This window comes from Echinops telfairi, unplaced genomic scaffold (genome assembly GCF_000313985.2).
Source record: "Echinops telfairi isolate 266 unplaced genomic scaffold, ASM31398v2 ScPeMD7_7469;HRSCAF=8507_1, whole genome shotgun sequence".
NCBI classification, from domain to species: Eukaryota; Metazoa; Chordata; class Mammalia; order Afrosoricida; family Tenrecidae; genus Echinops; species Echinops telfairi.
This window is the reverse complement of record NW_022111373.1, coordinates 97,994,111-98,012,049: the sequence shown is the minus strand read 5'-3', so window position 1 is coordinate 98,012,049 and position 17,939 is coordinate 97,994,111. Positions and strand designations below refer to the sequence as shown.

Here is a 17,939-nt window from a genome sequence, read left to right as displayed (position 1 = left end):
AATACATGAATATAAATAGTAACCATGTTTTGTGAATCTCAAATAGGGACACAAGATGTCAGAATATTTAAATTAAGAATGTTACCAAAAACTAGAATGCCAAAGAAATTATCTTAAACCTAAATTTGTTCAACAAGAAAGTAGTGAGTTAAATTGTAGGACATCCAAATTATGTACATACTACCATAAAGTCATTTAAAAATGTTTTTGCAGAATATCTAGTAAGTGAATGAATTATAAATAAAAATATGTATCCATATACAAACATATAATGCACAAAAATGGAAGGTGATACGATTAAATGGTAACACTCTTTTTCCCCCCATGGACAATGACATTATAGATCATTTCTGTTTTCAGTTCTCTACCATTCTATATTCTAGAGCTTTCTAATTTAATGAAAATAAAGTCTGTAATTAAAAACTAATGAATGACTGAATGCTTTTTACTTTCTGAACTTAATGAATTTAAAAAAAAATGTTACATCAGTGAAGTTAAAATGCAACTGAGTAACAGATGTTATATACTCCTATCTCCATGAAAACTTACTTATAGGGTGTGTGATTCTATGTGGAACGTTAAGCATAGTTTTAGTTACATGTTTGCTCAAATGTGATTCAAATAGAAGTGTGTCTACAGAGAAAATAAAAATTCTTCTCCTTTGGTTAGAATGAGAGAAGATCCTTTAAGAACTAAGTGTAAGTAGTTCAGAGACTGTGTAATGGTAAAGCACAGGCTGGAGCCAGATTCTGGTGTCTGACCCTAAGCTATAGAACTTACTGCCAGTGTAACATTGGCTGTTATTTGACCTCTCTCTGCTTCATTTTCATCTATTGTAAAATAGAGATAATATTATCTACTTTATAGTGTTGCTAGGTTTACATGAATGATATATACAAAATGCTTAGGAAAGTATCTTGTATATAACAAGTAATACATAATATTTACTAAATCAATCATAATAATGAGGCACCTGTTAGAGATTAAATTATTATATGTAAAGCAGCTGGCCTTCAGCAAGAACACACACACAAATGCTAGCTAGTATTAGCACCATTTTTTAAACACAAAAATATTTACATCTGGATGCAACTACAGAATCCACTCACCTCATCTACAATAACATGAGACACGTTTGTTAGAAGACCATCTTCTTGAAGTTTCCTGAGCAAAACTCCTGTCGTACAATAGAGTAATCTGGTAGAGTCACTAGCTCGAGACTCCATGCGGATCTGATAGCCACACAAGGAGTCCTGAAGGAGAACACAGGGCTGAGATTAGTTTCTCACAAGGGATCTGGGAAACAAACTTGAGTGTGTAAAGCCAATCTTGCTGATCTGTGGAGCAATCTAAGTAAATCTTTATGGTACAAATATTATAAAAAAATTTTTCATGGTCATCAGTTATAGAAAACTATAAATTTTATTTTGGTAATTTTAAACAAGAAAACCTCTTTGTTCCTTGTAAGATGTCTAGAATGGTATCAGTTTACATAGTGAATACCTGGTTTGCAGAAGGCTATGGATGACAGTAAACCCAAAATCGATTAGCAGGGTCCATATAGACAAAGCCTCTGGTCAGGTTCCTGAGCATAGTCAAGGACGACTAGCCTAGTTGTGAGACAGATTATCTTAAAATGTAGTATCTGAATTCCCTCTTGACCCATTTAAAAGTTGTTTTTTAAGTGAACAAGACTAAACTTCTGGTGAATTCCCACTGCAGTCATCCACAGTGCATCGGAAAGCAGTTGCTGGCAGATGTAGTCAGGCTAAAATTTAACACCTTATCATTTGATCTCTCCTTTGACCCACTTTCACATTGTTGCAGTTTTCAAGATTTTCTGCTTTTTCAATTGAGGTTTTTCCCCTATTCTATTACTGTTGTTAGCTTTTCTGTTTCTGTGTGTTTTCAGTATATGAGATCCAGGATGGGTGAATTTATAGAAACAGGAACTGGATTAATGGTTCCTTGGGGACATAGCAGGGGAGGCTGGGAGGAAATGGGGAGCTAACAACATGGAGTACAAGAAGAAAACGTCCTAAAATTGACTGTGGTAGGACTGTACAACTCTTTTTGATACAATTGAACTATTAAGTTATATGATATGTAGATTACATGCCAATAAAACTGTTTTAAAAGAAAGTGAAAATAAGAGGTTCTTCAGCTGTTTCAAGTGTTACTAAAATGATTAAAACCTCACTGCCGAGTCATGGAGCCCTGTTAGCGTAATGGGTTACACATTGAGCTGCTAACCACAAGGTCAGTGATTCAAACCCATCTTTCTCCTTAGGAGAAAGATGAGGCTGTCTACTCCTGTAAAGATTTAAAATTTCAGAAATCCAAGAGATGTTCTACTTTGACTCATATGAATCATAATTGACTGGATGACAGTGAATTTGGCTTATTTTTTCCCCCTCCTGAGTTGATTCTGAATCACGGTGGCCCTGAGGATGCAAATGTTAATGGGATGTAAATCTTTAGGGCTTCCAAGGATGTAAATCTTATGGGAGCATCTGTAGCACAGCTGGTGGGTTTGAACCACCAACTTGGGGGCTAGCAGCCCAACACTTAACCTACAGTGCTACCAGGGATCCTAATTAGGATTAGGAAACATTAATACAAACTGAATTAATTTACTCTCAAATTGTCTTGGAGTGAAATACTGAGTATCAGAAGCAAAACTTTTATAGTCTCTCCCACAACCTGGCCTACTCTCTTACCAAGATCTGGTAAGACTCGGCACGAGAGCAGCTGACAGACCAGTGATGCCTAATGGGAATCTTCAGCCACATCTGTTCCCAACACATTTTTTCATCCTCGCAGTTATTTCTGTTTGTGTACATGTCTATTATCCCCTTGGCCTAAGTCCTATTAAGGCAGAAGCTTTATCGAGAGCTGTAACCAACGTTATTACGGTTTAGGCTTAGCTAGTTTTGGGTTTTGCTTCCAAGGCAAAATGCAATAGAAATATTCCTGTCATTCCCTCTCTTTTTAAAATATGGGGTTTGAAAATAGTCTAGCATTTTCTTCAGTATTCTTTTTTCCTTCTACTCACTGAAAATGACAAAAAATCTTAGAAATACATCCCACAGAAAAAATTTGCTAAAGCTTCAGAAATGAGGGATTCAAATATGTATTTGTGCATTCTTTGAACATTCAAAGATGTATTATGTAGCATATTTGAATATTCATTTATTTAAATGATTTTTCAAAATCTTCTAAACAAGGATTTTAATGCCAGAAAATTGTGAATCCTTTTTTTCATCTGAAGGACTGTGACATAAAGAAAACATTTGCCGAGTAACTGGAAATGTGCTATTGAACAACCAGTGAAGAGTCCAAAGTCCTAGAATGCAGGCAACTGTGAGCAATGGGAGCAGCATCTTACCCTTCCTCCAGGGCCATTTTCACAGCCCAACTCTTCACACACTCTGGTGGCTAAGCTCACTGCAGAGATTCTTCTGGGCTGGGTACAGACAATGCTACATTTACTCGTTCCCCATTCATTTAGAAGCAAATCCTCCAGTAGAAAATGCGGCACTTGAGTACTTTTACCACTCCCTGTTTCACCTGCCACAACCACGACCCGGTGCCTCTTCAGAGTTTCAACAATCAAGTTCCGGTGTTTGAACACAGGCAACTGTTGCCTTTCCTTGAGAAGTCTCTGATACTTGGGTGTGCTTTGTAACTTCCTAAATAGGTTTCGGATAGGTTCCAAATCTTCAGCATTTGCAGAGTCCATGGACAGTGCAGAGAAATCCTCATCAGAAACTAAATTTTCCCAAGATTCTTCAGGATCGTTGGAATTTTCTCTCTTATTGTCAGAGTTCTGTTGTTGCTGCTGCTGTTTCAATTTATTCAGAAGTTTGGCAATAAAAAGGTCCCGTGGTTTATTGCTTTCCATTTTATTTAATTCTTCCTTTTTCTTTTCTGCATCACTCCACTCCAGCCAAACATCTCGGTAAGTAGGAGGAAGTAACTGGTGAACTGCCTGGAAGGAAAAAGAGTAACAGTACGTTATTTCCATGAGCTTTTTGGAAAGTATTTTCACAAACTATTGAATGGATCACGAGCTGCCAAAAGAACAAACAAATCTGTCTTGGAAGAAGCACAGGCAAAATGCTCCTGAGAGGTGAGGCTGGTGGGACCTGGCTTCACCATTTTGGACATGTTGTAGGACATCACGTCTGGTAAAGTAGAGGGCAGTAGAAAAGAGGAAGACCCTCAAAAAGATGGAGCGGTACGGGATCCAACAAGACAATGATTACGAGGATGGTGCAAGGCAGGGCAGTGTTCTGTTCTGTTGTACACTGCATCACTGTGAGTCAGACCAAACAACAATACTGGATACCAAAAGACTCAATAGGTAAGAACTTAGAAGAATAGTTACCTTCCTCTTAAAATGTAATTTGTATGTCTCTTAAAGTGGGAATTGCTATTTTAATATAAAAACTTTAACCTTAGTTCTGCATATGTAAAATGGGTATATTAACAGTACTAGAGGTATATGGTGAGGTTAAATCAGTGATTACACATTAAGTACTTACTCTTGGAACGCAGCAAACCATTGAATAAATGTTATTTTATTTTCGCAGTGGCGCTATTTAAGTATGCAGATGAACCACAAAAGCATTTCTAAGTCATACTGGAACCTTATTACAAAATTTCTTTTGCGATTCTGGCAATTGTTTAATGTTAAATAAACTGGATGAAATCCGAGCAGTCCTAATCCTGTGCTTCATGACCATGTCTCTAGCACTCATAGTCACTTCTATCAAGCAGTCTTATCTTACAGTCTCTTATTTTGGACAGTGAAGGAAATACAAACCTAACATTCTTTTACTGGCAGAAACTGGATTTCATGTTAGGACTTCCATTTAATCAGTGTCTAAAATGTTCAGCAGTTCTAATTTCCCACCTGAAAGATAACTTAGGAGGATAACTTTATTGTTAAAAAGGAAATGCTGACAATCCAAATGTTTCAATGCTAGCACTTATTCTCTTAGACAGCCCCTTTTCCAGTATTCCAGTATTTAGTATTTTTCTCACACTAGAAGTTTATAGTTTCCATTTAAAATGGAAACCCGTGTCTATGTTTTTTAAGAAGAAAATATAGAATTTAAGGTAAACAAACCTTTAAAAAGTTCTACATTCCAGCACCCTAGCACAACTTGCTCTTTAAAGGAGCCTTGGTGGCACAACGGCCACCCAGCTACTGCTACGGGACGACAGGTGGCCAGAGCCACCACAGCGTCTCAGGAGAGAGGGTGGGGGTCTGCTCTCGTGAAGGTCATGTCCTCCAAAAGCCTGCAGGATTATTTTCTGCTTTCTTTCGGAGAGATTTTTCTAGTTTGTTTTTGGTATCATTTTCTTTACATGAAATCCAGATTAGGTAAATCTATAAACAGTTACTAAACTAATAGCTTCTTGGGGTTACAGCAGGGGAGGTTGGTGGTGGAAGTGAGTACAAGAATGAAGAAAATGTTCTAGGATTGATGTGGTGAAGCTTCCACACTTCTCTTTAATATACGTAAGCCACTGAATTGTATAGTATGTGAATTATATACTAATAAAACAGTTATAAATGAAACAAACCTCCAATCCCTATACGACAATTTTACTGTCACATGAGCACTGCTATGAGTTAAAATCATTTGCCAATACCTTACAACTATTTTGAATCTACAAATTAAGTCAGCCTGAAAAGCTGGACCAATCAAATTATCTATTTCCAACCTCCAGTCCACAAGGGAGAGAAAAGCTGAGCTATGTTCAGAGGTGACAGGAAGCCGACATTTTGAGACAAGCTATGCATAAAAAGAAACTTGGCACAGGAAGCCAGTATCAAAAACTACCTCCACATGCAGATAGCATTCTCTCCCCAAATACATACAGTACCCTCAATAACCCCCAAGGAACTGTTGCAGCACGTATCTGTAAGACGTCTCACCTGCCCTTTCACTAAGCGATAAAGGGCTAGAGTAGCTCCCAGGTGCTGAGCTTGCATGCCATCCTCTGTCAAAATGGTAGGACATGCTACCAGGACATCATCATCAGATTTGATTACTCTCACCCTACAAAAAGGCAAAAATAAAATTTAAATAACATTGATAATGTAAGAAAAGTAAGTCTTAATATTGAACTTAAATTTACACTAAACCTTTGAAGTGTTTCCATGGAAAGTATCTTACTGAAAATTTATAAGCACTATCAACCTGTGGAGGGACCCCTGGTTGGCAGCATTGGGCTGCTAACCGCAAGGTCAGCAGTTTGAAACCACCAGCTGCTCTTTGGAAGAAAGAGAGGGCTGTCAAGAGTTACAGTCTTGGAAACTCATGGGGGCAATTCCACCCTGTCCTATAAGGTTACTCTGAGTCCAAATGGACTTAGTGGCAGTGAGTGAGATCAATATGAGGTGTGAAAGCGAGGGCTTTCTCCCGTCCTCCAAATTAAAAAAAAAAAAAATCAAAACCAGGTGTTTATCATGAGCCAGATGTTTCTCAGTCACTAAAAGACCTTATAGAAAACACCGCGTGCATCAAAGTCCTAGCTCGTCTGACTTGAGCATCATTTACGGTGGGCCACAATCCCGAGTTTACACCAGCAGGAGCTCCATATGGAGTACCAGAGATTACCCACAGGTAATTACCTGGGCAAATGTAGAAATGTACTCAACAAGTCTACCTTATTTATCGGCCATGCTGACGTCTAGAAATCAAAGGTATGCAAGAGAATTTATTTAGTTTTGTGAAGCTTGACTTTCACAACAATACATACCCATGCATAAGGAATGCTTACTGGATTTCCACAAACTGCCTTGAATAAAATACATTAAATGGCTGTTACGAGACTCTCAGAAAAATTGAGAATTTATGGGGTTTCAGGATTTGCATAATCACTTCAAAGTGGTATAACCAAAGAACAAGATTTTTTCACAGCTCTAAAAAGAGAATTGCAATTGCTAGTCAAAGACTTTTCCTGTGCTGTACTTATTTTTTCCTCTATTGTCTACTTTGTACTGACATTTTTCTGATCTGAATTTAGGTTACATATAATACTCTTTTGTGTTATCTCCTACCTCCACCAAAGGGTCACCTGTTTTCACCATGGCTTTGTTCTACATTCAGCTATATTCTAGTAACCATGTGAATAAGAAGTTTTAAGATAACTAAGTAATAGAGCCATTATTTCACTGATCTGCAGCCAATCTCAGGAAAATCACTTCCCCAAGCAATAAATTCTGCCTGATAAAGTCCATCTTTCCCTAAATAAAAACTATAAGGAAAGTGAAATTATAGGAAACCTCTGGAAAAGTTTACTAGAAAATGTGTGCTTTAAGTAGGTCAACACTGGTAATACTTGATAATCAAGAGTAATTGGTAGGCTAACATTTAAAAATATACATTAGTAGGTATGAAGAATATATATGATTAAGTGAGCTTGTGGAGAAGTTGACTCAGATACATAAATTAGAACATATAATTGTCCATCTAAATTTTTTTTAATAGAATACTTCATTAAAGTTGCTTAACATACAGTATCTTACTTGTCATTTTGGAAGTCTTTTTAAAAAACAATTCCTTTGTCTGATGACAAACGGCAGCCACACTCTCAGTGAGTATTCTGGGCTTTTCTGTCAGATAAATTAACTTCTTCTAGAGACATGTCTTCTTTTGCATTTCTGAGGCACTGGCTGGTGCTATATCTGATACAGATGTGGTGCTTTATTTCCCATAGAACGCTATGACATGGCAGAAGAACACAAGGGCATTCCCGCTGACCTCAAAGCTTCTGAAACTTAGGGTTGTCAGTTCTATTGGGGAACCTTATTAATAATAGTGTATATGGCTGAATGACCCTGATGGCGGATGTCATCTTGCTGCTCATTATGAGCCCCTACGTAGCAGCAGCTCTTGGGGCTCCTGTGAGCTGTGGCAATCAAGGGAGCTTTTTAATACGTCTATTTTGTTGAGTGCCATCCAGTGCATTCTGACCCACAGCTATCCTTTAAGACGGAGAACTTGCCTACAGTTCCCTGGGCTGTAATCATTACTAGGTCTTTTCTCCCGCAGGACTGGTGGCTGGTGGGTTCCCATTGCCACCCTAATGGTTAGCAGTTAGTTACTTAATTCACAGGAAACAGATTAGTTCTGTTATACAGAAAAAACATACCTACATTTCCAGTATCTACCTACTGGAACTTTTTCAAAGGAAGGATTTGGACTCTTGGGAAGATTCTTCCTCACCCAATCAATCAGAAATTGTTTGGGAGATTTTCCAGTCCAGCTGCGAGCTGTATAGTCAAAATTCCTTACATCATGAGGTTCTTTCTTCTTATCTAGGAAGGGAGAAAAAGATTGAATCTTTATAACATCAAATCTGTTTAGAGTCATCAGTCTCTTCCCTTTTGGGAACAGTAATTTTAGAAGCAGATAAAAAAGCCTGCTCTTCTATACATAATGTAAGGAAATCCTTTTGCTGGACAGAAGCACAGAAAACCCTGAAACTTTCAAAATGTAATTATTTTGAGGAGGTCATGATTTTTTATAAAACATCTAAGATATTATCCATGCAACTCATTACTTAGAATATTCTGAATTATGTATGGTATGTTATCTGGCAGGTAGTAGAATCTTTTGCAAAATATCAACCAGGTGTCATTTATCAGTGTGTCCAGCTGCCACTAACTACACCATAGCCTCTTCATCTTCAATGGCTTCCTAGTGCATAGAAAGTCCAAATTCCTTTCCACTGCCATGGTTCATCTCTGCCTATTTCCTGCCACTCTTCCATGCTCATTCTGCTGTAGCCACTGAGCACCAGGCAATTCTTCAAATGCTCTAAGCCTGCCAGGTCCAATATAGTAGCCACTAAGCAGAGGAAGCTATTTAAATAGCAACATTCAGTTTCTTATTTGCATGACTCACATTTCAAAGTACCCAGTATTCACATATGACTGACTAGTGGCTACCACTTTGGGCGGTGCAGAAACAGAACATCTCCATCATTGCAGAATGTGTTGCTCACTGCTCTGCCCCACCTTAGAATCCCAATGGACCATCACTTCTTGGAAGGCTTTTCCCACCACTAGTAACAGATCTGTCAGGTCTCAAGGCAAACACCTTCATCAGCAGGATCTCCCTCAACTAAATTAGGCCTTGCTAATTTCTATTTTAGAAACTATCTCACTTTCCCTACTAAATTCTACACTTGAAGTGGACAGAAACTATCTTATTTTTCATTATTGTAAAATACCACAGGAAACGATATTTAATAATGTTCAATAACTTTGTTGAAAGAATGAAAACTAAAACTATATTATTACTATCATGTTCACCTTCTAGACTTTTCGTAGGCAGCTACCACACAAGGCATCAGGTTGAAGCCCTGGTGGTGTAGTGGTTACACACTGGACTGCGATTAGGGCCAGCAGTTTGAAACGCTCAGTCACTTCGATGGAAAAAGATGAGGTTTCTACTCTGTCAAGAGTTACAATCTTGGAAATCCACGCGGACTGTTCTATCCTGTCTTGTAGGGTCACCATGAGTCAGCAGTTGAGTTTTTGAGACTACCACAAACTCATAAAAGAATGGACTCATTAATGTCTGATTAGACTAACTATACTCTCATTTTTAAAAATTATCTTATTATCTGACATTTCACATTTACAACAGCAAAAATCTACTATCTGCTTATTTTTCACATTTAATGATGAAAGTCTGACAGTAGGGAACACCGAGGTGCAAGGCAAGAATAATGCTGTTAGTGATGGTTGAGGTTATGTGTTAACTTGCTGGGCTATGATCTGCAATGGCCTGGCAGTTATGTAATAATGTAATCATTCCCCATTTTGGGATAGGGTCAGCCTCCATTTTTACATGCTCCTGATTTTCATATAATGACTTGGTCTTTGGAACCTAACCATATTGGTGAATAGAGAGTGTACATTAAAGTCTGATAAGCATCACATTAACTTTTATTAATAATCTACTTGGACAAGCAGACAAAGAGGCATACCACTACTTACATCTGGTGGCAGGACAACAGAGAAGGAAGGCTTACAGTAGGGGTGCTGTTTGAGCTGAGCCTTGAAGGAGGAAAAAGTTGGCCAACTGGGGTAACAGGTTGAGCAAAACCATAGCGTCATTAAGTGACATGCTTAAAAGGATGGCAGGTCTGGAGTATATAGTTAGGAAGAGTTGGCAATAGGATGGAAGGTCTTGAATGACATCCAAAAGGGAGTGAATCTGTTAGTGACCTCATTGGGCTTCATCCCACTGAAGGTTTTAACAGAAGACTCACATTTAGCTGTCATAGAATGATAACTGGCAGGAATTATGGAGACTGCGCTGAAGAAAAATGAGGTTGAGGCATGATATTGAAATAACAAAATGCTGGACATGATTGTTATTACTTTCCTAAGACAGCATGTGGAAACCCAACATTACCCCCCATCTTATGTAACTCTCCATAACACAAGTAATGTTCATCTCACAATTATAAGTGGTGTCAAATATTCATGGAAAAATGGAATTAACAGGCAATGGCATTTTTCCACAGATTTTGAAGGCCCTTCACATAGAAAACCTACGAATTATACCGGGTACCAATTTCCTTTTACTTTACCTTTCTGTTCTTCAGGAGCTGTTGTAGATTTTTCAAATAAATTAAAGTTCAAAGCACTTCCCCCTTCAGTAGCCAAAGGAGGCTTTTTCTTCTCATTCTGCTGATGTGAAACCTTTATGGATGGATTGAATACTGGATGGTCTTCTAAAGTTTCCATTTCTGCCAAAAAATGAGTTTTTGTTTGTTTGTTTAAATTGATTTCTTATGCTTTTCTGTTTTGGAAAGTTTTTTTTTTTTTTTTTCCCCACAAACATTTATAATTTCTTCTTTTTCCTTGAAGGAATTTACACTGGAAGTCAGAGGCAATTGGTTAACTTTCACAACATATGCCAAATTATAATACGTTATTTAACATATGTAATAGCCTAGAACATTGGTTCTCAACCTTCCTAATGCTGCAACCCTGTAATACAGTTCCCCATGTTGTGGTGACCCCCCGCCAAACATAAAATTATTTTCATTGCTACTTGTAATTTTGCTATGTTATAAATCGGGTGACCCCTGTGAAAGGGTCGTTTAACCCTCAAGGGGTCGCAACCCAAAGGTTGAGAACCGCTGGCCTAGAGGAACATCTTCATTAGAAATTTAGGTATTCCTGGAATTGCATCAATCAGGGGCTGGCAAGCTGCAGTCAGCCTGCAGGCCAAATGCAACCCTCTGCCAGGTTTCCCCTGGCTGGAGAATGAACTGCTTTGGTAGAAACAATAGGAACCAAAGAGGCAGATTCCACCCCAGGAAGGGCAACAAGGAGAGGGCAATTATACTTACATATCTACAAATTTGAAAGTGCTTACCTCGTTGAAATCTCCTTATTTTTTCTTGAGCCTCTTTTTGGCCTGCTTTGTCTTTTTCTAGTTTGAAAGCAGCTGCTTGCTCCTTTGCATCCAAAAGTTTCGCTGCAAAGTGCAAGTACCTTTCATTCTGTTCCATATGATGAGGAAGAAAAGAGAACAATTACGTCGTTTTTCAGTATATTAAAATCTTTGATCCTCCTGTACCTCTATAATCAACTGATTTTAACAAAGATGCTCTGTCCAAGCAGCAGGGAAAAAGTAGTCTCTTCAACAAAGGGGGCTAGGACAACTGGATTTCTAGTACAAACGAAAAAATCTGGACCCATACCTCACACCACATAGGAAAATTCACTCAATATGGAACAAGGATCTAAATGCAGCAAATGAAGCTACAAGATACAAGAATTCACAGGGCTAAAGTTTCAAGACCTAATAGATTTTTCAAATAAGACTAGACACGGACAGTGAAAGACAAAATAAATGGAACCTTATCAAAACTAAAAATCTATGTTCATCCAGCATTTTTTCAACAAAGTGAAGCGACAACCTCCAAAGTGGGGAAAAAAACCATGGAGGGGGGATCATCTCGTGATGAAATGTTTAATATCCAGGATATAAGCAGAACTACTAAAACTTAACAACAAAAACAGCAAACAACTCAATTTAAAAACCAAAGGATTAGAATAGATTATTTGTCTAAAGAATAGCTCCAAATTGCCAGCAAGCCCATGAAAAAGTACTCAGTGCCTCCTGCAACTGTCCTTTGGTGCTGTCCACTTAGTGCTGCCGCACAGCTGCCCTGGCACAACAGAACAAAGCGCTCCCTCCCTGCCTCTGCGCCCTCCGCCCAATCTCAGCCACGCGGGACCCTTCATTCCGACCACTGTCAATTCATTTTGTTGAGGGCCGTTCTCTTTTTTGTTGCTGCTCTACTTTACTAATCATCATGTCCTTCTCCAGGGGCTGTCCCTCTCTATAACACATGTAAAGTAACTGAGATGAAATCTTTATTTCTAGGGGCCTTTGCCATTAGAGAAATGCAACTGGAAACCATCATGAGAAGATTAAGAAACAGGAAGTGTTGAGGATGTGGGGAATTGGGACCCTTCACCTATTGCTTCACTAGGTCTGATTTACTTACACTAAACTGTACCCATTTTATATGGTCAGGTCATGAATTTGATAAATGTTTATGTCCAATTAAACATGAAAGTTACGATACAGGGCATTTTCACCATTTTAAAAAGTTCCTTTTCAACCTTTTAGAGTTCATCTCTGCCCCGCTCTGAGACACAGCAACCACTGATTTGCTTTCCGTTATCTTCTAATTCCATTTTCCATGAACTTTTTGAAGCCCCTTCAGTTTCCATGATGGATATATGCAATATTATGCCACACTGTGTTTATCAATCCACCTGTTGGCAGACATTTTTGTTTTCAGTTCTTGCTTATTGTGAATAAAGTTGCCCTGCACATTTGTCTTTTTGGTAAACATGTTCCTGAATGATAACTATAAACCGAATGGATAATCTTATAACAGGCACATATTTAACTTGGTCACATAGTCAGTTTTCCAAAATGGCTTCACTATTTCTTACAAGCACTATATGAGGAGTATTCCAGTTCACAACTTCTTTAATACAAGGTCTGAGCTTTTTAGTCATTTTAAAGGATATAGTGGTATTTCTTTATAGTTTCAATTCTCTGATCACTAGTGATGTTAAATATTTTGGATGTGTTACTGGCCATCTATATATCTACTTTTGTGAAATAACTGTCGTTTTTTTAAAAGTTCTTCAATTAGATAAACTGGGTACATAAATAAATGTGGTGAAGAAAGCTGATGGTGTCTGGTAATCAAAAGATATAGTGCCTGGGATCTTAAAAGCTTGAAGATAAATAAGCGGCCATCTAGCTGAGAAGCAACAAAGCCCACATGGAAGCAGCACACCAGCCTGTGTGATCATGAGATGTCAATGGGATCAGGTATCAGGCATCTAAGACCCAGAACAAAATCATACCCAATGTGAGTTGGGGGTCGGAGAGCATGGAGAGGGGACCCAATGCCCATCTGTAGACAACTGGACATCCCCTCACAGAGGGGTCACAGGGAAAAGATGAGCCAGTCAGGATGCAGTAGAACACTGATGAAACACACAACTTTCCTCTAGCTCTTTGCTGCTTCCTTCCCCACCACTATCACGACCCCAATTCTGCTTTACAAATCAGATTAGACCAGAACATGCACACTGCTACAGTAAGAGCCCGAAACTTGGGGAATCCAAGATAGATAAACCCCTCAGGGCCAACAATGAGAGTGGAGATACCAGGAGGATTAGGGGAGGGTGGGGGGAAAAAGGGGAAATGGATCACAAGGATCAAGCTATAACCCCCTCCCAGGGGGACGAATAATGGAAAAGTGGGTGAGGGGTGACAGGACGACATATGATTTGAAAACAATAATCTATAACTTATCAAGAGTTCATGAGGAAGGGCGGGGAGAGGCGGAGGATGAAATGGGGAGCTGATATCGGGTTCAAGTGGGAAGAGAATACTTTGAAAATGATGATGGCAGCATATGTGCCAATGTGCTTGATACACTGGATGAATGTATGGATTGTGATGCGATGTTAAGAGCCCCCAATAAAAGTATTTAAAAAAAAGTTCTTAAATTAATTCTGGGTGGAAGTCCTTTGTCTGATACATGTATTACAAGTATCTTATTTCTATAACTTAGTAGTATTATCTTCTACATAATATTTTTAGTTGATCATATGATGCTTATGTTTTCTTTCTCTAGACTATGGACTTCCTTTATAGAGGGTGCCTATTTTTTATTTCTGAAAATATTTAGTATACTCCTTATACAGAATAGTTATTCAATACCTGTTTAACAGAATTACTTCTCTAAGTAAGTATGGGAGAAGCATAACTAATACCTACTCAGAAGTTAGTCTGTGCTAAATTCTTTCACATTATCTTGTTTAATCGTCATATCATCCTCAAGAGTTCTTTTGCTAATTTACATAAGGAAACTAAGTTTCCAGAAAAATTAAATATCTTGTCTAGGAATAGCCAGCCTCATACAAATTTCTACTCACAGGGTCAAACTTTTCCTCCTCTTCTAAACTTTTAGAATTCTCACTCTTTTCTTCTTCATTTTCTTGTTCAGCATACCTCAATATCCATTCTTTCATATTAACTTCCATATTTTTTTCTTCCTTTTTTGGCTAGAAAGAGAAAACAATTATCTGAAAAAACCAAAGTTAGAAAAGATGTCACTACTATCAAGTGTCATTGCATTTCTAAGTTCTTTACACCTGAAGACAGCAGACACAGAAGTGCCAATCGCCTAAATCATATTCATGTTCAGTGAAGAACCAATGAATTCAACTCAACATTATTTTAAGAAGCCCAAATATATTTACATAAAGAGGCAGAAAAGAATGAAAAGAGAACTGTTAAAAAATGGCTTTATGAGGATGATGCCTCCACAGATGTATAATATTCAGAGTATTTAAGTATTATGCCTAATGAACCATACCTCCTAGTAATGACACAATTCTCCAATCCCCTGCCACAATGAAATTACACTTGGCCATGTGATTTGCTTCAAGTGATGGCTTAGCAAGAGTCATATATGCCAAGGAGTAATGAGAATTTATACCTTGGGGCTTATCATCTTGAAATAGTTGCTCTTGGATGGTAGATGTCACGTAAGAAGCCCAATCTACCTGAGGTTACCATATTGCACAGGAACCAAAGCTAGTCCCATGGAAAGACCAAAGGGAAAAGGTGAGATATGGCCGCCGCCCACCAGCTCTCAAGCCATCAACACCCAAGATACTATTCATGTGAGTTAACAGCCATTATGGATATCCTAGAGCCAGCAGAAACGCCATGTGAACAGAAGAACTGCCCAGCTAAACTTAGCTCAGATTGCAGAATTATAAGAACCACTACATTTGGGGTTGGCTTGCTATACAACAGATAAAAACATAATGATTGAAGTTTTACAGCAATGAGCTATTTTTAAGAAGTAAATATGTTATCTGTTGTGTGCCAGAGTTCATTCCGACTTCAGACTGATCCTTTGGACAGACTGAATAAGTATGGAGGAAAGCGGTCATCTTTCCCACAGGGCTTCCTAGGCTGTAATCTTTACAGAATCAGATTGCCAGTCCTTTTCTCTGACAGAGCAACTGGTAGACTCTAACTATTCTGATCTTTTGGTTGGCAGTCATATCCTTAACCTCAGTGCCACCAGGGCTCCTAAAAAAGGTAACAGCAATGAAATAGGTATACTCATGTGTCGGGGGAGATCAGCCCCTAACAAATATCATGGGTTTGTAGGTGAAACTGTACACTTACAATACATAGATTATAGTCAAGTCACAGAGAATAGGAAAGGTAAGAGAAAAGATAAAATGAAGGAGTTACACATTTCATGGTAGCATGCTCATCTCAGCCCCTCTTTGTGGTCCACGTGAAGGTAGGGAAGAAGAGAGGAGGCAAGAAGTCTATTTCTAACCAAGGTTTTTATATCCTTAGGGAGCATGTAAGCCCCTGATTACAGATGACCACATACGCAACAGGAAGGGGTTGTACCATAGGTAATACATGCAATAGGAGGGGGATGATCTAGGGGTGTACACGCAATAGGAAGGGGAGGGATTAGGGGTACACATGTGACAAGATGGGCACACCATAGACTCAATATGGCAGACTAAACTTGGTCCTCCTTGAGTGGACTGGACCTTGCCTCTGGGCTCTCTTCAAGGGAACAATCCACTACCCTCATCAGAAGGGAGTGGGCCCTATTTAGGGTTGGACAGACTATGCAATCTGATTGCTCTAAACGGCTGTCAATCCTTAGGGAGAATAACCTCTGACAGGCTTGCATTGACCTCCAAGTATACAGTCCTTTACCATGTGTAGCCAGCAGCATCTTAGGTTTGGCATATATTTGGGGGAGACAACCTGGGGAGAAATCTTTCTGTATCCCACACTCATGAACTGCTATGTTTAATCCTTACATTACCTTAATCTTAGAATCTTCTTCCTGTTTTTTGGCTTTAGGTTGCACTTGAGGTGAAATAATGGCTTGTATTTGAGGAGACTGGAATTTTGGCCTACTTCTAGGTTGTTCCTCTTCAAACTCCTGACTGAATCCTTCAGGAAGTGCATCTTAAAATAAAAGAAGTTAGGTTAAACAAACATGCATATGATCTGTAACACATAAATATTTGCTAGGCATATATATAAACCAAGAGCAAAGAACAATAGAATTAATACAAGAAATATAAATGGCAAATGTAATTACATTAATCTCACCAGTAGCTAGTAAGGTATAAATGAGCTTAGAAGTTAAAATGTGAAAAATTAAAACACTAACATGCTAGTTTTACCAAGATAATAGATAATAAGAAAGACATTACATATTGTAAGAAAGAGGGGGGATTGACCATTTAATTGGCTAATTAAAAGGTAAACTGGTAAATGTGGGATGCAAAAGGTTTTTTCCCCGTTTGTTTCCCTCAAATATATGCCAAATCTAGGATGCTGCTTGCATCACGTGGTAAATGCCTGTCTACTCGGAGGTCAACACAAGCTCAGTTTAATCTCCCTGTGGGTTATCAGCCATCTAGAGCAATCACACTAGAGTCTGTCCCACCCTACGAAGGGCCCACTCCCTTCTGATAAGGATAGTGGATTGCTTCCTTAAAGAGCCCAGAGACCAGGCTGAGCTCACTCAAGGATCAAGGTTAGCCTGTCATTTTGAGTCTAGAGTCTGCCCATCTTTTCACATGTGTACCCCTAGTTCCTCCCCTTCCTATTGTGTGTACGCCCCTAGCTCATCCCCTTCCTGTCGGGCATATGCCTATTTACAGCCATTTCCTGTAACATATGTGGCTACCTGGAATCACAGGGGCGGGGTGGGTGGTGGTGGTGGTGTTTCTGTCTCTTCCTCCTGCTCTCTACGTGGACCTGGCTGCAGAAATCATAGCTGTCCAGGAGGTGAACATGCTACCATAAAATGTGTCTTACTCCTTTGTTTTTTCTTCTCTCCTACCTCTATTTTCTTTCTTAAATCATTTTATTAGGGGGCTCACACAATTCTTATCACAATCCATACATACATCAACTGTGTAAAGCACATTTGTACATTTATTGCCCTCATCATTCTCAAAACATTTGTTCTCTACTTAAGCCCCTGGCATCAGCTCATTTTCCCCATCCCTCCCGGTTCCCCACTCCTTCAAAACCCTTGGTAATTTATAAATTATTTTGTCACATCTTGTACTCTCCGACATCTCCCTTCAGCCACTTTTCTGTTTTCCATCCCCCAAGGAGGAGGTTATATGTAGATCCTTGTAATTGTTCCCCCTTTCCAACCCCTTTCCTTTACCCTCTCTGTATAGCCACTTTCACCACTGGTCCTGAAGGGATCAACAGCCCTGGATTCCCTGTGTTTCCAGTTCCTATCTGTACTACTGTACATCCTCTGGTCTAGCCAGA

The 17,939-nt window shown here is 38.9% G+C and overlaps 1 protein-coding gene across 1 annotated transcript in view; it reads right to left on the bottom strand.

The window, feature by feature from the left end:
- Positions 1-17,939, bottom strand: part of DHX29 (DExH-box helicase 29) — a 62,141-nt gene that overhangs the window by 29,672 nt on the left and 14,530 nt on the right. Inside the window, exons 5-12 of the mRNA XM_004703616.2 lie at positions 16,462-16,607; positions 14,522-14,650; positions 11,421-11,547; positions 10,627-10,785; positions 8,173-8,338; positions 5,951-6,074; positions 3,389-3,991; positions 1,110-1,253 (exon numbers count right to left, since the gene is read on the bottom strand). Coding sequence (XP_004703673.1) covers positions 1,110-1,253; positions 3,389-3,991; positions 5,951-6,074; positions 8,173-8,338; positions 10,627-10,785; positions 11,421-11,547; positions 14,522-14,650; positions 16,462-16,607 — 1,598 coding nt within the window. The remainder of the gene's footprint in view (positions 1-1,109; positions 1,254-3,388; positions 3,992-5,950; positions 6,075-8,172; positions 8,339-10,626; positions 10,786-11,420; positions 11,548-14,521; positions 14,651-16,461; positions 16,608-17,939) is intronic.